At 44.5% G+C, this 16,565-nt stretch overlaps 1 protein-coding gene across 1 annotated transcript in view; it reads right to left on the reverse strand.

Annotated features, from left to right (window-relative positions):
- Positions 1–16,565, reverse strand: part of JPH2 (junctophilin 2) — a 79,348-nt gene that overhangs the window by 52,066 nt on the left and 10,717 nt on the right. Inside the window, exon 2 of the mRNA XM_006881721.1 lies at positions 1–166. Coding sequence (XP_006881783.1) covers positions 1–166 — 166 coding nt within the window. The remainder of the gene's footprint in view (positions 167–16,565) is intronic.

Raw genomic sequence — 16,565 nt, forward strand, 5'->3', positions numbered from 1 at the left:
GAGGCGGGCGAGTCTGGGGCCACCGTGCCGTTGCTGTGCTCGCTGCGCAGGGACGAGAGCGACGTGCGCAGCGGCGAGCGCACCACCACCGCCATGCCGTAGGGCACGCTCTGCCGCACGCCGTAGCCATGGCGCATGCCGTTGGTGAACTGGCCTTGGTAGGTCCCTGCGGGGGGGAGAGGACGGGGCGTTAGTGACATGGTGACATGGGGTCCCTGGGAATGCAAGGACAGGTGGGAACAAGGCCCCAGGGGCGCAGGTAGAGGGAGTAGGCCATCAGTGCAGCCCAAAGTGTGAGGTTACAAATGCAGACGAGGTGCCATGCGTGCATGAGTGTGCAAGGGCGTCCGTTGTCCAGTCAGAATGCTTGCTCAGTTAGAGTTCCTGAGATCCTAAGTGTGCAAGTGTGTAATTCAGAGCATCACTGTGTGAGATTGGGGGTTGTTATGTGTCGTCGAGTCGCCCTAAACCCTGCTCTATCCTGTACCAGTGCTATTGTCTCTAACACGCATACCCCCATTACCCCAGTCACTGAATTAATCCACCTCATCGAGGGTCTTCCTCTCCTGCGCTGTCCCTCCACCCTCCCAAGCATGATGTCCCTCTGCAAGGACTGATTCCACCTTGCAACATGTCCAAAGTATGTCACACAAAGCTTCAGAATCCTTGCCTCTAAGGAGCAGCCTGGTCTGCTCTCTCTAGGGCGAAGCTGTTTGTTCTCCTAGCAGGCCATAGGATATTCAGTATTCTTCTCTAGTAGAAAAAAAAATGAGCAATCTGCTCCCATTGGATTAACTGCCTTTGAACACTCGCTGGAGGGTCAGCTGTGAGGGTCAGCTGTGAGTCGGTTCTGATTGGACAGTGGTGGCTTGTTACACCACTCACTGGAACGTGGTTTGAATTCCCCAGTAGCTCTGAGGGAGAAAGATGGGACATCTCTTCCCATAAAGATTTCTAGCTTTGGAAATGCAATAAGGGGTCATTAGGCGTCAAAGGAAACTCAGTGGCAGTGGGTTGGTTTTTGTTTATCGCCCTTCCTAGCTCCCTTCCTTGCTTTCTTTTTCTTCATGGCATACTTACTAGAACATGGACTCTGCTTTCTATTTTGTTTCTTGACTGCATCCCTGACCAGAATGTAAGCCCCATGAGATTTCTTTTCTTTTCATTCTGCTGTATCAAAACAGTGTCACTTAGGAACCGTTAATTTTTGTTGAATGAATGAACAGCACACATTCTAGAAAAGAGTCTTTATTCTTTCTGCTTAGAGCAGAAAACAGCAATCAGAACACAGCCTGTGAAAATGAGGTCTCGTATGCCTTCCATAAGAGAAAACGCTGGTGGTCTAGCGGTAAGGAGCTGCTCTGCAACCCCAAAGACATGTGGTTCGAATCCACCAGTTGCTCATGGGTGAAGAATGGACACTCTTCCTGTGAGATTTACTGTCTCTGAAAACCTACTGGAGGGTCAGCTATGGGTTGGTTCCAACTCGAAGGCACACCTTGGATAAAGGACTCGCCCAAGATGCCACAGTGAATAAATATACCAAAGGCCAAACTCACATCTGTGTCTAGCTGGGCTCCTTTCACTTCCCAGAAGAAACTGGGAGAGGGGGGTGTGAAAGAGGAAAGTGAGCTAGGGGAGAGCAGAGAAGATGATGTTTAAAACGGAGGGGGAAGAGGGAAGAGATCTAGTCTCTCAATTGGGCAAGCTTGTGAAATCGAATCCACCAACACACCTTTAACTAAACTGGCATGACATGGTCCCTTTAAGCCCTAGAGAGATCTGAGATTGCAAAGGGAGAGCAGCCCTTGGCCACCGGTTGGGGAGGAAACAGCCAGTCTATATTAGGAAACTTACAAGCAAGTGGCAGGAGGCACAGACACCCAGGGGAGGCTGGGAGTGACAAGGCCCTGGGAAGGGGGAAAAGCCAATTCCTCGGGGGCATCCCCAGCCGGACTCTCTCTAAGACAGGATAGTACTGGGGACGGGAGGGATGCATCCAGGGAGGCCCTTGACTGCAGCTGCCTGCTGAGAGGAGAGGAAGTGGCTTCTCCGATTCCCTTCAGGCTGGATGTATAACTCCTCCAGTGCTTCCCACCGTCTTCAGCCCTCACATGTCTACAAAGCTCAGCGTGGGTGACTCCCCCACCCCTCTCCTACTTCACCTTGAACTGCTCCCAGGCTACACTGGCCTCCCACCTCAGGGCCCCGGTAGTACTCTGCTTCTTCTGGGCATGCTCTTTATTCCTCTGGTCAACTCCGATTGACATTTCTCAACTTTGATTTGTGCCTTCCTCCAGGAACATTTCTCAAATGGCTGGGAACAGCCACAGGCTAGGGTGACCATGTCACTCCGCACTGCTTGGCATTTCTCCCAGTTGCCATTAAAGAATTATTAGGGTCACTGGTTCCTTGTAAGTCTTCTCTCTTAGACTTGAGTTCCATGAGAAAAGAGCTGTGTCCAGCTTATTCCCCCTGTGACTCAAAGCATCTAGCATCTTTCCCAGACCCAAGGAAGCCTTCTGAAAAGAGTTGATGAATCTTTGTCTTCTAATGTGTAATACTTAAGAGTCTTCGAGTAATGTAAGGACCCACCTTGTCCATTTTTCCTCATGACTCAGCATTAACGAATGGCAGTGGCTGCCACTGATGTTTAGATCTAGATTTAGCAGCCCAAGTCTTGAGAGTTATTGGATGCTTATAGAAGACTAGTGAAGGTCAGGATAAACACAGTCCTGTCCCTCCAATATTGTTGTTTGTTGGGTATCAAAGCTAACTCATGGGGACCCCTCAAATATGCAGTACAACACTGCCCTTTCCTACGTCATCTTTCCCATCACCGCTGTTCTCAAGCCCATTGCTGCAACCACTGGGTCACTCCGTCCTACTGAGGGTCTTCCTCTTTCACTTTATCAAGTCAAATATCTTTCTTCAGGGACTGACCCCTCCTGGAAACATGACCAAAGTGTATAAGCTAAATGGAAGCCTGAATTCAGTACCCTTCCTCCTGACTTACTATAGAATAACCTAAGTTTTGACCTTTCCTTTGATGTTACTTAGTTGTATGATACGATATTTTGCCGCACATGATGGCAAAATGTGTTTCTACGCATGGTCGTCAATTTAAAAGTGTGTGGCAATGTGTTAATTGCTTAAGCTTTCCGAGACTCAATTTGCCCTTCTGTAAAATGGAGCTCACGGTACCTCCCCTTCCTGTGGTCGGTCATTCATCCCTTTGAATTTGACAAATATTAGCTGAGCTGAACCAGAATATTCTAGGTCATATGTTCCTTCTGCTAGGTGCTGGGATACAGCTGTGAACTAAATAGGCACAGTTTCTGATCGCAAGGACTTGGAGTCTAGTACTAGGGATAGATTCAAGTTCATAAACTAAGCTAACAAAAAAAATTTAGAAGTCACAAAGGTGTTCCATAAAAAAACAGTGTCGCAGGTCTTTGGTGGCAGTGAAATATAAGGAGAGCATCTTGACCGGTGAACCAGCAAATGGAAATAGCAGAGAATTAAGAAGCCTTGGTAGCACAGTGGTTAAATACTTGGCTAATAACTAAAAGGTCAGCAGTTCAAACCCAACAACTGCTCCACAGGAAGAGAAAAACCTGAAAGTGTATTCCCATAAAGTCTGTTGCCCAGGGAACTATATGGTACTGTTTTCCTCTGCTCTGTGGGGCTACCTGGAGATGGAATCAGCGTCACAGCAAACAGTAACAACAGCATGTTAGTAACAACACAGTGTTGGAACATAGTAAGTGCACTTACTATAAAGACTGACTTTTTTTTAGGCCAGAGTCTTTGCTTGGAAAAGTTGACCAAGGAAGTTTTAACTGGGAAGATGAACAGGAGCCAAGGAGTACAGAGAGAACTTGGAGGGAGAGAACAAAATCAGCTCCAATTCTCTGCTTTGGTCTGTTTGTTTCTAAAAGCACCCCTGGGCCCTGGGCTGTTGGGCTTCACTGCCTTGGGTGCATCCTTGACTCAGGAAAAGGTTTCAGCACTTTGATTGTAGGGAGGAAGAAGATGTTGTGATCTGTTTATCAATGAGACCTGCCTTCACCTAACCCGCCTAGTAATCTCTGGAGCTCACATACTACAAGATCCTCCTTCCTGGCTACAGATTGTTGTTGTTGTTGTTGTGTGCCGTCGAGTCGTTTCCGACTCATAGCGACCCTATGCACAACAGCCCTAAACCCTGCTCTATCCTGCGCTACAGATTATCTTAATTATTATAGATTATCAATTATTACTTAATTGATCCATGACACTGGACTCCATTGTTGCAGACATTATGTGGAGCCTTCCAACTTAAGGGGTTCCTCTTTCAGTACTATATAGGACACAGTGGATCCTATGTAATCCATAGGATTTCCATTGGCTAATTTTCCAAAATAGATTATCATGTTTTTCTTCCTAAACTGGCTTAGTCTTTGAAGGCAATGTTAGATCTGTCCATCTGGGGAGGAAAAACATTACCAGAGAGATCATGCAGTCCCAGGGAACATCTAGGTCAATTAGCATAATGTAACCTTCAAAGACAATGTTCTACATCCTGCTTTGGTGAGGAGTGAACAAGAGATCTTAAAAATTGCTAAGATGCAACTCTTGGTGGCTTCTCATCCAGAGCAAAGAATAATAAAGAAAATCAAAGACTCAAGGAAGCAATTTGTCCAAAGGATTAATGTACCACAACCCCCACTACCTTGAGACCAGAAGAACTAGATGGTGCCTGACAACCACTACCAATCATTCTGATCAAGCTCAAAAGAGAAGATCCTAGAAAGAAAAGTGAATGAGCTCTGGTGGCCTAGTGCTGAGAAGCTGTGCTGCAATCCCAAAGGCACACAATTCGAATCCACCAGTTGCTGTGTGGGAGAAGGATGGGCAGTCTCCTCCAGTGCAGTTTACTTCCTCTGAAAACCCACTGGAGGGTCAGCTATGAGTGGCTTCTGACTCAGGGTCACTCAACAATATGACGTGAATAACAACATCAGGGAAGAATGTACTTTTGGGCACAATCAACCATACTAGACCCCAAAAAACCAGCATTTACACAAAAACAAAGCCCAGAGGTCAGGAAAGAAGGATGAATGGAAAGGGAGAAAGTGAGAAGAGTGTTGCTATAGTGAAAAGATTACATCCCAAGGATGAAACAAAACATACATAAATCATTGGATGTAAAACTAATCTGCTCTATAAACATTTACCCAAGCTGCAATAAGAAAATTAAAATAACATAATAACAGGTGAATGATCATGGGGAAAAAACAAAGAAAATAAGCAATAACCTTCAGCAGTTTTATGTGAGAAAGGCTTGGATGAGTTCAGTGAGGAGGAATCTGTGGGTTTTGTTCTTCTTCAAGGAGAGGACAGATGTGGCCTGAACCACTGGAAACACTGTCCAAATTCAGCCAGAACTGTCCTTGAGTTGGACTGAAGGATTTCTCTTAGTGTGTTTGCTGCAGGTGATTCAGTTCCAAACACAGTAGATCAAAGTTAAATTGCTGTCTCTACCTAAGTCTCACAAGTTTTCTGCCTTTGACAAGATGCAGTCTTGCCACTGGTCTGTCATTTTAGGGGAAGATATTTGCATTTTCTTCCTGTGATAGCTTTCTGACTTACATAGATTCTCGCTTTTTGAGATTTTACAGTAAAATATTTTGTGAATAATTAGATATTGGTGTATAAGAATTATAGACAGCAATAGCCCACTGCATACACAACTTTCCATTCCTAGTAATAAACACTAACCTGTAGGTTGTACAGAAGCAGACAGAGAAGACAAACATATGAGCAAGAGAAAGGGACTTTGCCCTGGATGATGCACTCACTTGGTGGATAATAGTTCAACATGAATACTTGTATATGTTACAAATATATCAACATTTATAGTAAAGTCAAGAGGGGGAAAGTTATATAAACTTGCTAACCAAAACCAAATACCCTAGGGGAGCTCTGGTGGCCTAGTGGCAAGGACCTGCAACTACAATCCCAGAGGCGCACAGTTCGAATCCACCAGATGCTCTGCCAGGGAAGGAGGGACAATTTCCTCCTGTACCAGTCAGATCTGATTTGACGGTACACTCACACAAAAATAATAAAAATTTAAAAAAAAAAAAAACAAATACCCTAAGAGAATGAGTCACTGCTCGTGAGGACAGTAGTCTTTTTTTTTTTTAATTTTATTATTTTTGTGTGCGTGTACCGTCAAATTAGATCTGACTGGTACAGGAGGAGATTGCCCCTCCTTCCCCGGCAGAGCATCTGGTGGATTCGAACCGTGCACCTCTGGGATTGTAGTTGCAGCTTCTTGCCACTAGGCCACCAGAGCTCCCCAGGACAGTAGTCTTGAGAGACATCAAGGCCACCTGACATCCATAATCCACAATGGAAATTTAAAAACCATGTAAGGTGCAACCATTGGTGTCTCCACAACTGGAATAAAGAAATGTGATGAAAATCAAAGAAGCATGGAAATGATTGGTCCAAAGCACTAATAGATCTCAAGAACCTCAACTTTCATGACCCTGACGCCTGAAGAACTAGATTGTGCCCGGCTACAATAGCTGTCACTAACAGATCACAGTCGAGGGTCCCAGATAGAACGGAAGCTAAATGTAGACTCAATGTCACAATAATTTTCAGGCCATTCTGGTCTAAAAGAGTCTGGTGGAGGGCTGAGATTATGGCTCTTAGCTGCCCTTTGAGCCTGGAACTGAACTTGTTCCTGTCGCACAACTTGTAGCTGAAGAGTAGACAGATCTTTAAGGCGAGCTATAACACCAGGGTGGCACCCCGTCCTCAGAACAGTCAACCACACAGGATCACAGTGGTGAGCATTTGCCTGAGGGTGAAGCTCAGAACATGGAAAGGGAGAGGCAGGAAAGATGAATGGAAACAAACTACAAGTAATAGTAGGAAGCAGGTGACATAAAGTGGGGGTTACAATCAATGTCATAAAGTAAATCACATGTGAATGGTTAAATGGAAGAGTACCAATCTGCTCTATAAACTTTCACTCCAATAAAGAGTAAAATAATAATACATGTATATTAATCATATGTACAAGTAATACTGTTTTGAATAATGGCTTAAATAAGACACATTAGTAAAATTCTGCACTGCAATCCCAGAGGTACGTGGTTCAAATCCACCAGATGCTCTGCTGGAGAAGGCGGGACAATCTTCTCCTGTACCTGTGAGATCCGATTTGACAGTACACACACACAAAATAATAAAAATTTTAAAATAACACATTAGTAAAATTCATTTAACTTGTTTAATTTTTTTTTCCGTATCCAAAGCACTTTGTTGCAGATCTGGGAGAGCAGAAGAATCCTCTTAAGAACCACCTCCGGCGAGCTCTGGTGGCCTAGTGGGAGGAAACTGCACTGCGATCCCAGAGGTGCACGGTTCAAATCCACCAGATGCTCTGCTGAAGAAGGAGGAATAATTGCCTCCTGTACCAGTCAGATCCAATTTGACAGTACACACATTAAATAGATAGATAGATAGATAGATAGATAGATAGATAGATAGATAGATAAAAAAACAACTCCACAGTGTTTTTCATGTAGCTGGATGGCAAAGCTTTGTCTTTCACAGTTTGGACATGTAGCTAGGTGAGGCTATTCCTTGGGAAGGGACTTTCCAGTGCTTGGAAAGATGGAGGCCAAGCAAAGGAAGGAAGACCCCTAACACGATGGATTGATGTGATGACTTCAGCAATGGGCAGAGATGTCAGAGATGATGATGACGGCAAGGATAGGGCAAGGTCAGGTTGCTTGTTCACAAGGTCGCTATGAGTCATACTCGACAGCACCTAACCACAACTAGAAAATTTTAAAGCACGTATGTGACTCATTGGAAAATGAGTTTCCTTACTTTGAGGAAACTCTTTTGAGCTAGGGTTTTCTGTTACTTGCACACAAAAAAAGGTCCTAAAGGTTGCAGGTAGCATCATTCCAATAGGAAAATGAATTCCAATAGGAATGCCAGAATCCTTGCTCCTGAACACACACGTTGTGGACGTTTTTGTGGTCACAGATACGTATTGTAACTGATGGTGGGGTTTTCCTCTGCCTCCCAAAGACTCTGAGAACATTCCGTGTTAACATTCAGAAATCCTCCGCCAAACTTCTGAGGTGAGTGGCAGGAAACAGCCATTTCAGGAGCCCAACGATGGTGTGTTCACTTTCAAACAAAGACTGATGTGATCCAGACCAGAGACTCTGTCTCTGCATACACAGTGGATCTGAGAATGTCACCCCGTCTAAACAGTGATGCCTTTCTGTTTTCTAGGAAACTATCAGGAACTCTTTTCAGGAAGAGTCCCTGGACAGAGAGAAAGAGATCGGAACCAAGACTAGATCTTTCCCTGGGGTCCCCGCTGTCTACAGGAGCCCTTAACCTCATGGTCCAGTTCCTTCATGCTCTGGTCCCAACTCACCTTCCTCCTCTCCTCTTCCCAAATCCTCCAAAGCCCATTTCAAAGCTGCTGCTTTCAGGAAATATCTCTTCCTTCCTCCAACTTCTCACTGCGAGAGCCTCATTGTCACTTGTGCCCTCCGACGGCAGCTGTGTGGTCTGTAACCTGTTGATTTTGTCTAACAGCCATCCCTGATCCTTCTCCAAGTCCTCACTGATTTCAGTGCAGGATTTGGGGACTATCAATGTGACATTAACAGGAGGTCTCTGACTAGGCCATAAACTTTTCTATTTCCTCTTTGAATGACTTGCCACATTTTGTAATTAATTCATTGTTGGTTGAATTGTTGTTGAATGTCTGTCTCCATTTCCAGAATGCATGTCCCGAGGGCAGGAACCAAGCATGCCTCTGTCATCCAGTGTTCCTGCACTCATCGTAACAACTCATATTGAAGGCATTCAACAGAATGAAGGTGCACTTGGCCTTGAACAGTCCACCATCTCCTCTCAGTAAAGTGAGCATGATAATTTTATTCTACAGGGTTGCCTTGCCTATTATAAGGGGCATCCAACAGTAGACCTAGACTCTCAAAAAGACTTGGCTCCTCTTTTTTTTAATAAAAGTTTTATTTATTCTGGTTTGCTTACAAACTCCATTCCATTTAAGGGAAAGGAGTATAAGATCGCCAGCTGTGCTAGATAGATTTACTTGTCATTTTTATTAGTGGTGAAAGCGGTTAGCTGCCAACCCAACCGAAAGGTTGAAAGTTCAAGTCCACCACTGTTCCATAGAAAAAAAAATGACAGTCGGCTTCTGGCAAAGCTTTATAGCCTGGGCTACCTTTGGAGCACTTCAGCCTGTCCTATTAGATCACAATGAATCAGGATTAACTGAATGATAGTGAGTGTGATAGTACCCAGTCATGTGATCAAACCAGTTATGTAACCAGGTGTTGCGATGAAGGTATTTTGTAGGTGAGGCTTGCCCTGTTAAATGCTGTCTCATAACTGGCCTCATAACCGACTCACAGCTGACTCTCCCGCAGATTTTCAGAGACTATAAATCACATGGGAAGAGATTGTCTTTCTTTCTCCTGAGGAGAAGCTAGTGCATTTGAACCATCTGGCTTTGGGTTGGCAGCACAGCTCCTTACCCACTAGGCCACCAGAGTTCCCTCTAGCACAGAAAACTACCCTTAATAAATCAGGGGGACCTCATCCAATCAGCTAAAGAAAAACTGATGTTTTCATAGAGAAGAAATCCTGCTTTAAGACCGAGGCTACAACTTCTGCTCAGTCTCCAGCCTACAGGCCTGCCCTTCAGCACCAGTGGTGATGCCAATGGCTAAACATTCTCCACTGCCAGTTGGGAGGTTGGCAGTTCAAGTCCACCCAGAGGCAAGTAACTCAGAAGAAAGTCCTGGTGATCTACTTCCAAATAACCGTTGAAATATCTCCAGTGCTGTTCTGAAGCATGGGGTGGAGGGGTGGGGTGTCTCCATGAGCCAGAAGTGACCTGATGATCATCAGTTAATGACCACAGGGCCTCATGATCAATTAAATGGTCATTTTGGGTAAGCGTTTAAATTACACTACATTCTTCCTGTATCAATTCCAAGGCCTTGCTCCGTGACTTTCCTACAAGACTGACATCAAATCCCTTCCCAGGCCCCAAATGCTGCTGCCCATCAAAGCTCCAGTGTGTCTGGTTTCCCAGGATCCCTGATCGCCGATTTAGAGCAAAGAGCTGGTGGCCTCCGTGACCAACTCCCAGGGGCAGGGTCTGGTTGCAGCGAGTGCTGACAGCCCTGGCGGAGAGCCCCGCAGCTGGGCCCTGGGTCTGCTCAGCAACCCCAAGGCTGCCAGGATCCTTAATGGTTTTGGAAAGCAGAAGCAGCTGGGAGTAGGAAAGGCCCACGGAATCCCGAGCAAAGGTCCAGAGAGAGCCCACCAGCGCCTGTGAGGCAGTCCTCCTGTGCACAGATCTGTTCACAACACCCAGGCCCATGTGGCATCAGATGGGCATCCCTCACCCACACTGTCCAACACTGAGCTCCTAAATGACCCTCCTCAAACGCTCATCCCATGTTGGTTAATGACAATTCTTCCATGGCTCGTGCCCCAGACCTTCCATTCCTCCTTGATTCTTCTCTTTCTGTCATCCCTATCCAACGTTTCTGCAAAATCTGTCTCTCTGCCTTCAAAACTGAGCCAGAATCTGACCTCTTCTCACCACCCCTGTGGCTACGACTTGGCAGTCCAAGCCCCCACTAGGTCTCTTATACCTGTTACTCTAATGAATGCACTTCTTGGTGCCCCTGCTTCTTCCCTTGCACCACCACCCTCCTCTCTGCCAATAGTCTCTCTTCAGTACCCAAAGGAACGTCAGTAAATGGCTATCAGATAGTATCATTTTCTTTTCTTTTCCCTGCCTCTTTTTTTTTTTAAACAGTCCCTCCGTAAGGACAATCCACTTAGCTTTGTATCCAAAGACGAAATTTGTAGGTGAAAGGAGTTAGCCTTCATTACAGACTGGTTAATTTCAGGGTCAAAAATATGGAACGCTTCACGAATTTGCGTATCATCCTTGCGCAGGGGCCATGCTAATCTTCTCTGAATCGTTCCAATTTTAGTATATGTGCTGCCGGAGCGAGCACAGATAGTATCATTTTTATAGTCTCTGTTTTTCTGAGTAAAAGTTGAATCCTTGAACAGCCCGTGACGCCCCTTGTGACCTGCTGCCCCCCTGGGTTTTCTGGCAGGAACCTCGTGTAGATGATGCGTCTGTCCCTGTCCCTTCCACCAGGACACATAACACCATGTGGATGTTATACTGAATCACTGTCCAGTGATAATGTTAAAATCCACCTTCAAGTGTAGCTCAGACGATGACATGAGATTTACTGTATATTCTAATGCAACCAGCGTGTGTGCTGTACATTTCTGCAAGCCACACCAACCCCTGGCCCGTTAGTTTCCTCTGCACATTGTGAGTGTTAAATGCATGTGCACGTTATTTGTAGAAAACTTCAGATATGAAGCATATAGCATAATGTTAAGTGATCACTTGGGGGGGTTTGGGAGGGGGTTTGGGGTTTTTTAGTTTATTTTATTTTTTTGTGTGTGTGTGTACCATCAAATGGGATCTGACTGGTACTGGAGGAGATTGCCCCTCCTTCTCCAGCAGAGCATCTGGTGGATTCGAAATCATGCACCTCTGGGATTGCAGTGCAGCTTCTTGTCACTAGGCCACCAAAGCTCGCTTTAACTGATCATTTTGTTAAGGCAGCATTCATAAAGGGTGGGTTTGGTGGGTTTTTGTTGTTGTTGTTTTTCATTTAAATCACATAAAAATAGTAAAGACACTGCACAGGTCAAACAGCGCCATGTGTGTAGGCTGGACAGAGCGCTCCATCTCTGGACTGCACATTTGTCCATAACAAAAATTGCTTGGACACCTCTAAGGCCAGGGGGCTCACCACTGGTCCTAGAACGGGACTCTGCCTGGCTCTGTGAACTGTGACTTAAATTTCATCAATGGCCCCTAAGCAGAGAGTGGAGGTTCTGCAACAGGAGAAGTCCTGGATTTCACTATCACCCTGCTCTTCCACGGACCCCCATGACTCTGGCTTGGGAAGGATAAAGGGAGCTCAGGATGGCCTGGCTGATAGCAGGAAGGACCCTACCCCCCACACGCACACATCCACCCTCAACCACACACACACATCCACCCTCAACCAGCGCTCTCAGAAATGAGACTCTACATTTTTCCTGAGGGTGTGGCAGGCAAGGCTGGGCCCAGGGAACAGCTGCAGGGGCATGGGATTAGCAGTGCCTGGAAACAAGCGGGCTCCACGGATCCCCAGGGCCTGGCCTTAGATGCCACATGTCTGCTGAGATGTGGCTAAATGGACACAGAAACCACAGAGAGCAAAGACGAGCGACAGCTCCTTCCTCAGTTTACAGGTCTGCCCATGCCCCTGGGGCCCCCAGATAAAATCATGGAGCCCTTTTCTCCTCACTCTAGCTCCTCTGTTAACTGTCTTGCTGACCGCTGGCTATGAACTACCCCATGAGATTTTCAAGATGAGGTTAAATTATGCTGAATCTACATTGGAAACGGAATTGTACCTGGCGCAGGTCCCATCTGCACTGGCAGAACCAAGCCCATCAAAGTCTTAACTCACTAAGAGTCCCAAAGTCAGAAGTTCAGTTTTTGTGTTGAAATATTCTTCCAAAGGCGGGGACAGCTGTGGTTCAGGACATTCTGACTTGAATCACCCTTTGGTATGTGAAAAAGTACCTTATTTTCAACATATTTCAGTTAAGAATGAATGGTATTTCATTGTTTCAGTGAATTCAGAACATGGCAGCTTGTTCTGGAACATGCAGAGGAGTTACAGGAAAACGCCTGCAGGGAATACAGAAAAAAATTCCCGAGTTATGTGAACATGCTTCAAGCATTTGATCGGGAGTGTATGATGAGATCAGTGAAGCAAAGATTCATATGATAAGAACATTGAATCTTTGATTTGGTATCACTGATGTGGACAAGCCCATAGAGCAGGAAAAAAATAGAACTGACAGATCAAGACTTAATGGGTTTCGAAGGAAACTGTTAAGGTAAAAAGAGAATAGGAAGAGGAAGAAGATAAATTGTCAAAACATTTGGTAGCGAAAGGATTGTTGTTGTTTGCTGTCAAGTCAGAACGACTCATAGCTGATCCTCTGACAGGTTCTCAGAGGCTGTAATCTGTACAGGAAGAGAATGAGCATCTTTTTCTCAGGAAGCAGCTGGTGGAGTCAAACTTCTTGCCTTCTAGGGAGTTTGGCAGCTCAACTCCCAACTCTGGAGGCCACCAGACATCCCTAACAAAAGGACTAGAGGGAGTTTTCCTAAACTAAATCAGAGGCTTCAACTGCTTGAGAACATGGGCCCAAATACTGATAACCTTTGGTAAAGTCAATGGGCAGAATTGGGAGACGGTCAGACGTTACCATAAAATATATAAAGAAAACAAAAAGACTACAGATAACTGTCACTAATTTTCTGACTAGAAATGCCATCCCTATTCTCAGGCATAATCCATGTGAGTCATTCAGAACCTTCCACAAATGGAGGTATTACCAAATAGACAAAAATATCTGTATCAATCAGAGTATATTTTTATGTATATATGTATTTTACTTTGGAGAGGCTGAAAGTACCAAGATTGTTATGATGGCAGTCTGGAGACTAAGGTGTGCCTGTTACAGGCCATGGTCTTTGCAGTCGCTTGCTATGAGTCAGAGAGCTGGACAATGACTAGGGAGAAGGAGAATTGATGCCTTTGAGCTGTAGTGTTAGAGAAGAGTGTTGAATATACTATAGATTGCTAACAGAACAAATATGTTCATCCTGGAGAAGGCTAAATCGTGCTGCTCCTTGGAGGCAAGGATTCTGAAGCTTCATCATACACTGGACATGTTAAAAGGAGGAACCAATCCTTGGAGAAGCATGTCATACTTGGGAGGGTGGAGGGGCAGCGCAGGAGAGGAAGACCCTCAATGAGATGAACTGATTCAGTGACTGGGGTAATTGGGGTAGGTGTATCAGAGACAATAAGATTGGCACAGAATAGAGCAGGGTTTAGGGCTATTGTACACAGGGTCACTATGAGTCGCAAGCGACTTGATGGCACATAACAACAACATATATGTATTTAAGATAATATAAATGTGTCATTTTTTTCCAAACAGCAAATAAAAATAAAGGTTATGTATAAAATAAAGGTCATATTTACCGATGACAAGAAGCAATACTAGGAAGACAAAAAAATCATTATTTGACTAATGTCAGAACTGACTTAAGATAGTCCCCAGGTAGAACCCCAGGGTGGGACTACTCATATGTGCATTATTTCACTTTGTTGTTGAAATCATTATTTAAGTGGATTTTAACATCCCCATTGGAAAAAAGAAAGTGAAAATTCAGAGAAGTTACATGCTATGTCAGGATCACGTGACTAAGATTTTAACCTGGCTGGGATTTGAACCCAGATCAGGTCACTTCAAGTCCCACATGCTTAATACACATGCCTCCCGTTAGTAATGTCAGATTCTTTTAAGACTGCTCCACTAGATTGTCATGTTATTGTTGTTCTGTGCAGTCGAGTCGCCTGCGACTCATGAATAACAGCCCTGTATAATAACCCTGCTTTATCCTGCATCAATCTCACTGTCTCTGACACATCCACACCACTGAATCAATCCACCTCATAGAGGGTCTTCCTCTCCTGTACTGTCCCTCCATCCTCCCAAGCATGGTGTCCTTCTCCAAAGATTGGTCCCTCCTTGCAACATGTCCAAAGTATGTCAGACAAAGCTTCTGAATCTTTGCCTCTAAGGAGCAGCCTGGTTTAACCCTCTCCAGGTTGAACCTGTTCGTTTTCTTACCAGTCCATGGTATATTCAGTACTCTTCTCCAGCACCACAACTCAAAGGCATCAATTCTCCTTCTATCCTCCGACACACAGAAAGCAATTATAAAGACCATGGCCTGTATCAGGCACACCTTAGTTTCCAAAGTGACACCATTGCTCTTCAGTACTTTGGAGAGGTCCCTAACAGCAGCCATCAGTAAATAGAACATTAAAAGGTATTCCTTTGACATCTACACAAATAAACACCCATACAAAAAGAACTAATAATATAGCCAAGGTAAAGGTTTCAAAGCCCATATTAAAAAAAAAAATCTATACAAACCAGCAATAGGAAACTGGAAAATTAAACTTAAAATGCCATTTGTAATAGTATAAGAAATAAAATATCTAGGAATGAAATGAACAAATGAAGTGCAAGACACCAACACTTTAAATCATTACTGAGTGAAATGAAGACTTAAATAAATAGGGAGCTGTTGAGATGCTCCTTCCCCGTTAACTGATCCATATTTCCAGTGTAATCTCCTTCAAAAGGTGTGTGGGAATCAGTAGGCCTATTTTATACTATATATGAAAATTTGCCTTATCAAAACACAATCTTGAATAAGAACAAAGTGAGAAGATGTACTATGTCTTACTACTAAGTCTCAGATACCAAAGCAGCATGATAATGGCATAAAGATAACCAAATAGATCAATGAGAAAGACAGTCATTGTGGGGAGTAAATAAATACATGTAGAGATTAAGTTCCTTCACCCTTTCTCTTCAAGGAACACAAATCCACAGACCTAGATCACATGACACTAGATGACTAACTGCTCAGGCCTCTATCTTGGCAAATTCACTTAGAAACCACATTCAGAGTCAAATGGGTCAAAAATGAACTTTAGTCATTGGCTTTGGAAAGAAGAAAGAAGACTGGATCCAGAACAGAGAAGCCTAATATCTGTGTGTGTGTGTGTGTGTGATTTGAATGAATTGGTTTGACAGTTAACCACTCAAAACACATTTTGTTTTACAACATGAGTTACAACATCTAGAATGTAATCACATTATTTCCCCATTTTCATTTCCATAAACCCTCCTACCCTACCCCTTTCTGACTCTGGGCTTTACCCGTGGGCAAACACTGCTCTCTTGACCTTAAATGGCTCAGTTACTCTAAGGAGTGAGGCCTCCCTGGTGTTACTGGTCACCTTATAGAGCTGTTGTTTGGCAGAAAGTTGAGCTGTGGGCTTTTGTTCTGAGTTCAAAGGATGACTGAGGGCTATAATCTTAGGGGACCCAGTTGTTGATGTTCTGCTCTCAAATCAGAATAGATTCATAGCTGACCCTCTAGTAGGTCTCAGAGACTGTAAATCGCATGAGAGGAGTTTACTCATCTTTCTCCTACATAGCAGCTGGTGGATTGAAACTGTGTGCCTTTGGGTTGGCAGCACAACTCCTTATCACTAGGCTACCAGAGCTCCCTCCAGTTGTCATCATTAAACATAAAAGTCTGTGTTTTTAGCTTGTAGTTTTTAGCCATAAAAGCAATCACCACACACCAGGAGTTCATGGGTGGCAAAAGCAGCTGAGCACTTGATTACTAGGGGAAAGGTTGTCATTCACTCAGACACCTCAGCAGACAGGCCTTGTGATCTGCTTCCAAAGAGGCCACAGCCTGAGGCTCCCTGGAGCAGGCTCTTCTGCACATGGGGGTC

This window comes from Elephantulus edwardii, unplaced genomic scaffold, assembly GCF_000299155.1.
Source record: "Elephantulus edwardii isolate Elephantulus edwardi_28Jun2011 unplaced genomic scaffold, EleEdw1.0 scaffold00015, whole genome shotgun sequence".
NCBI classification, from domain to species: Eukaryota; Metazoa; Chordata; class Mammalia; order Macroscelidea; family Macroscelididae; genus Elephantulus; species Elephantulus edwardii.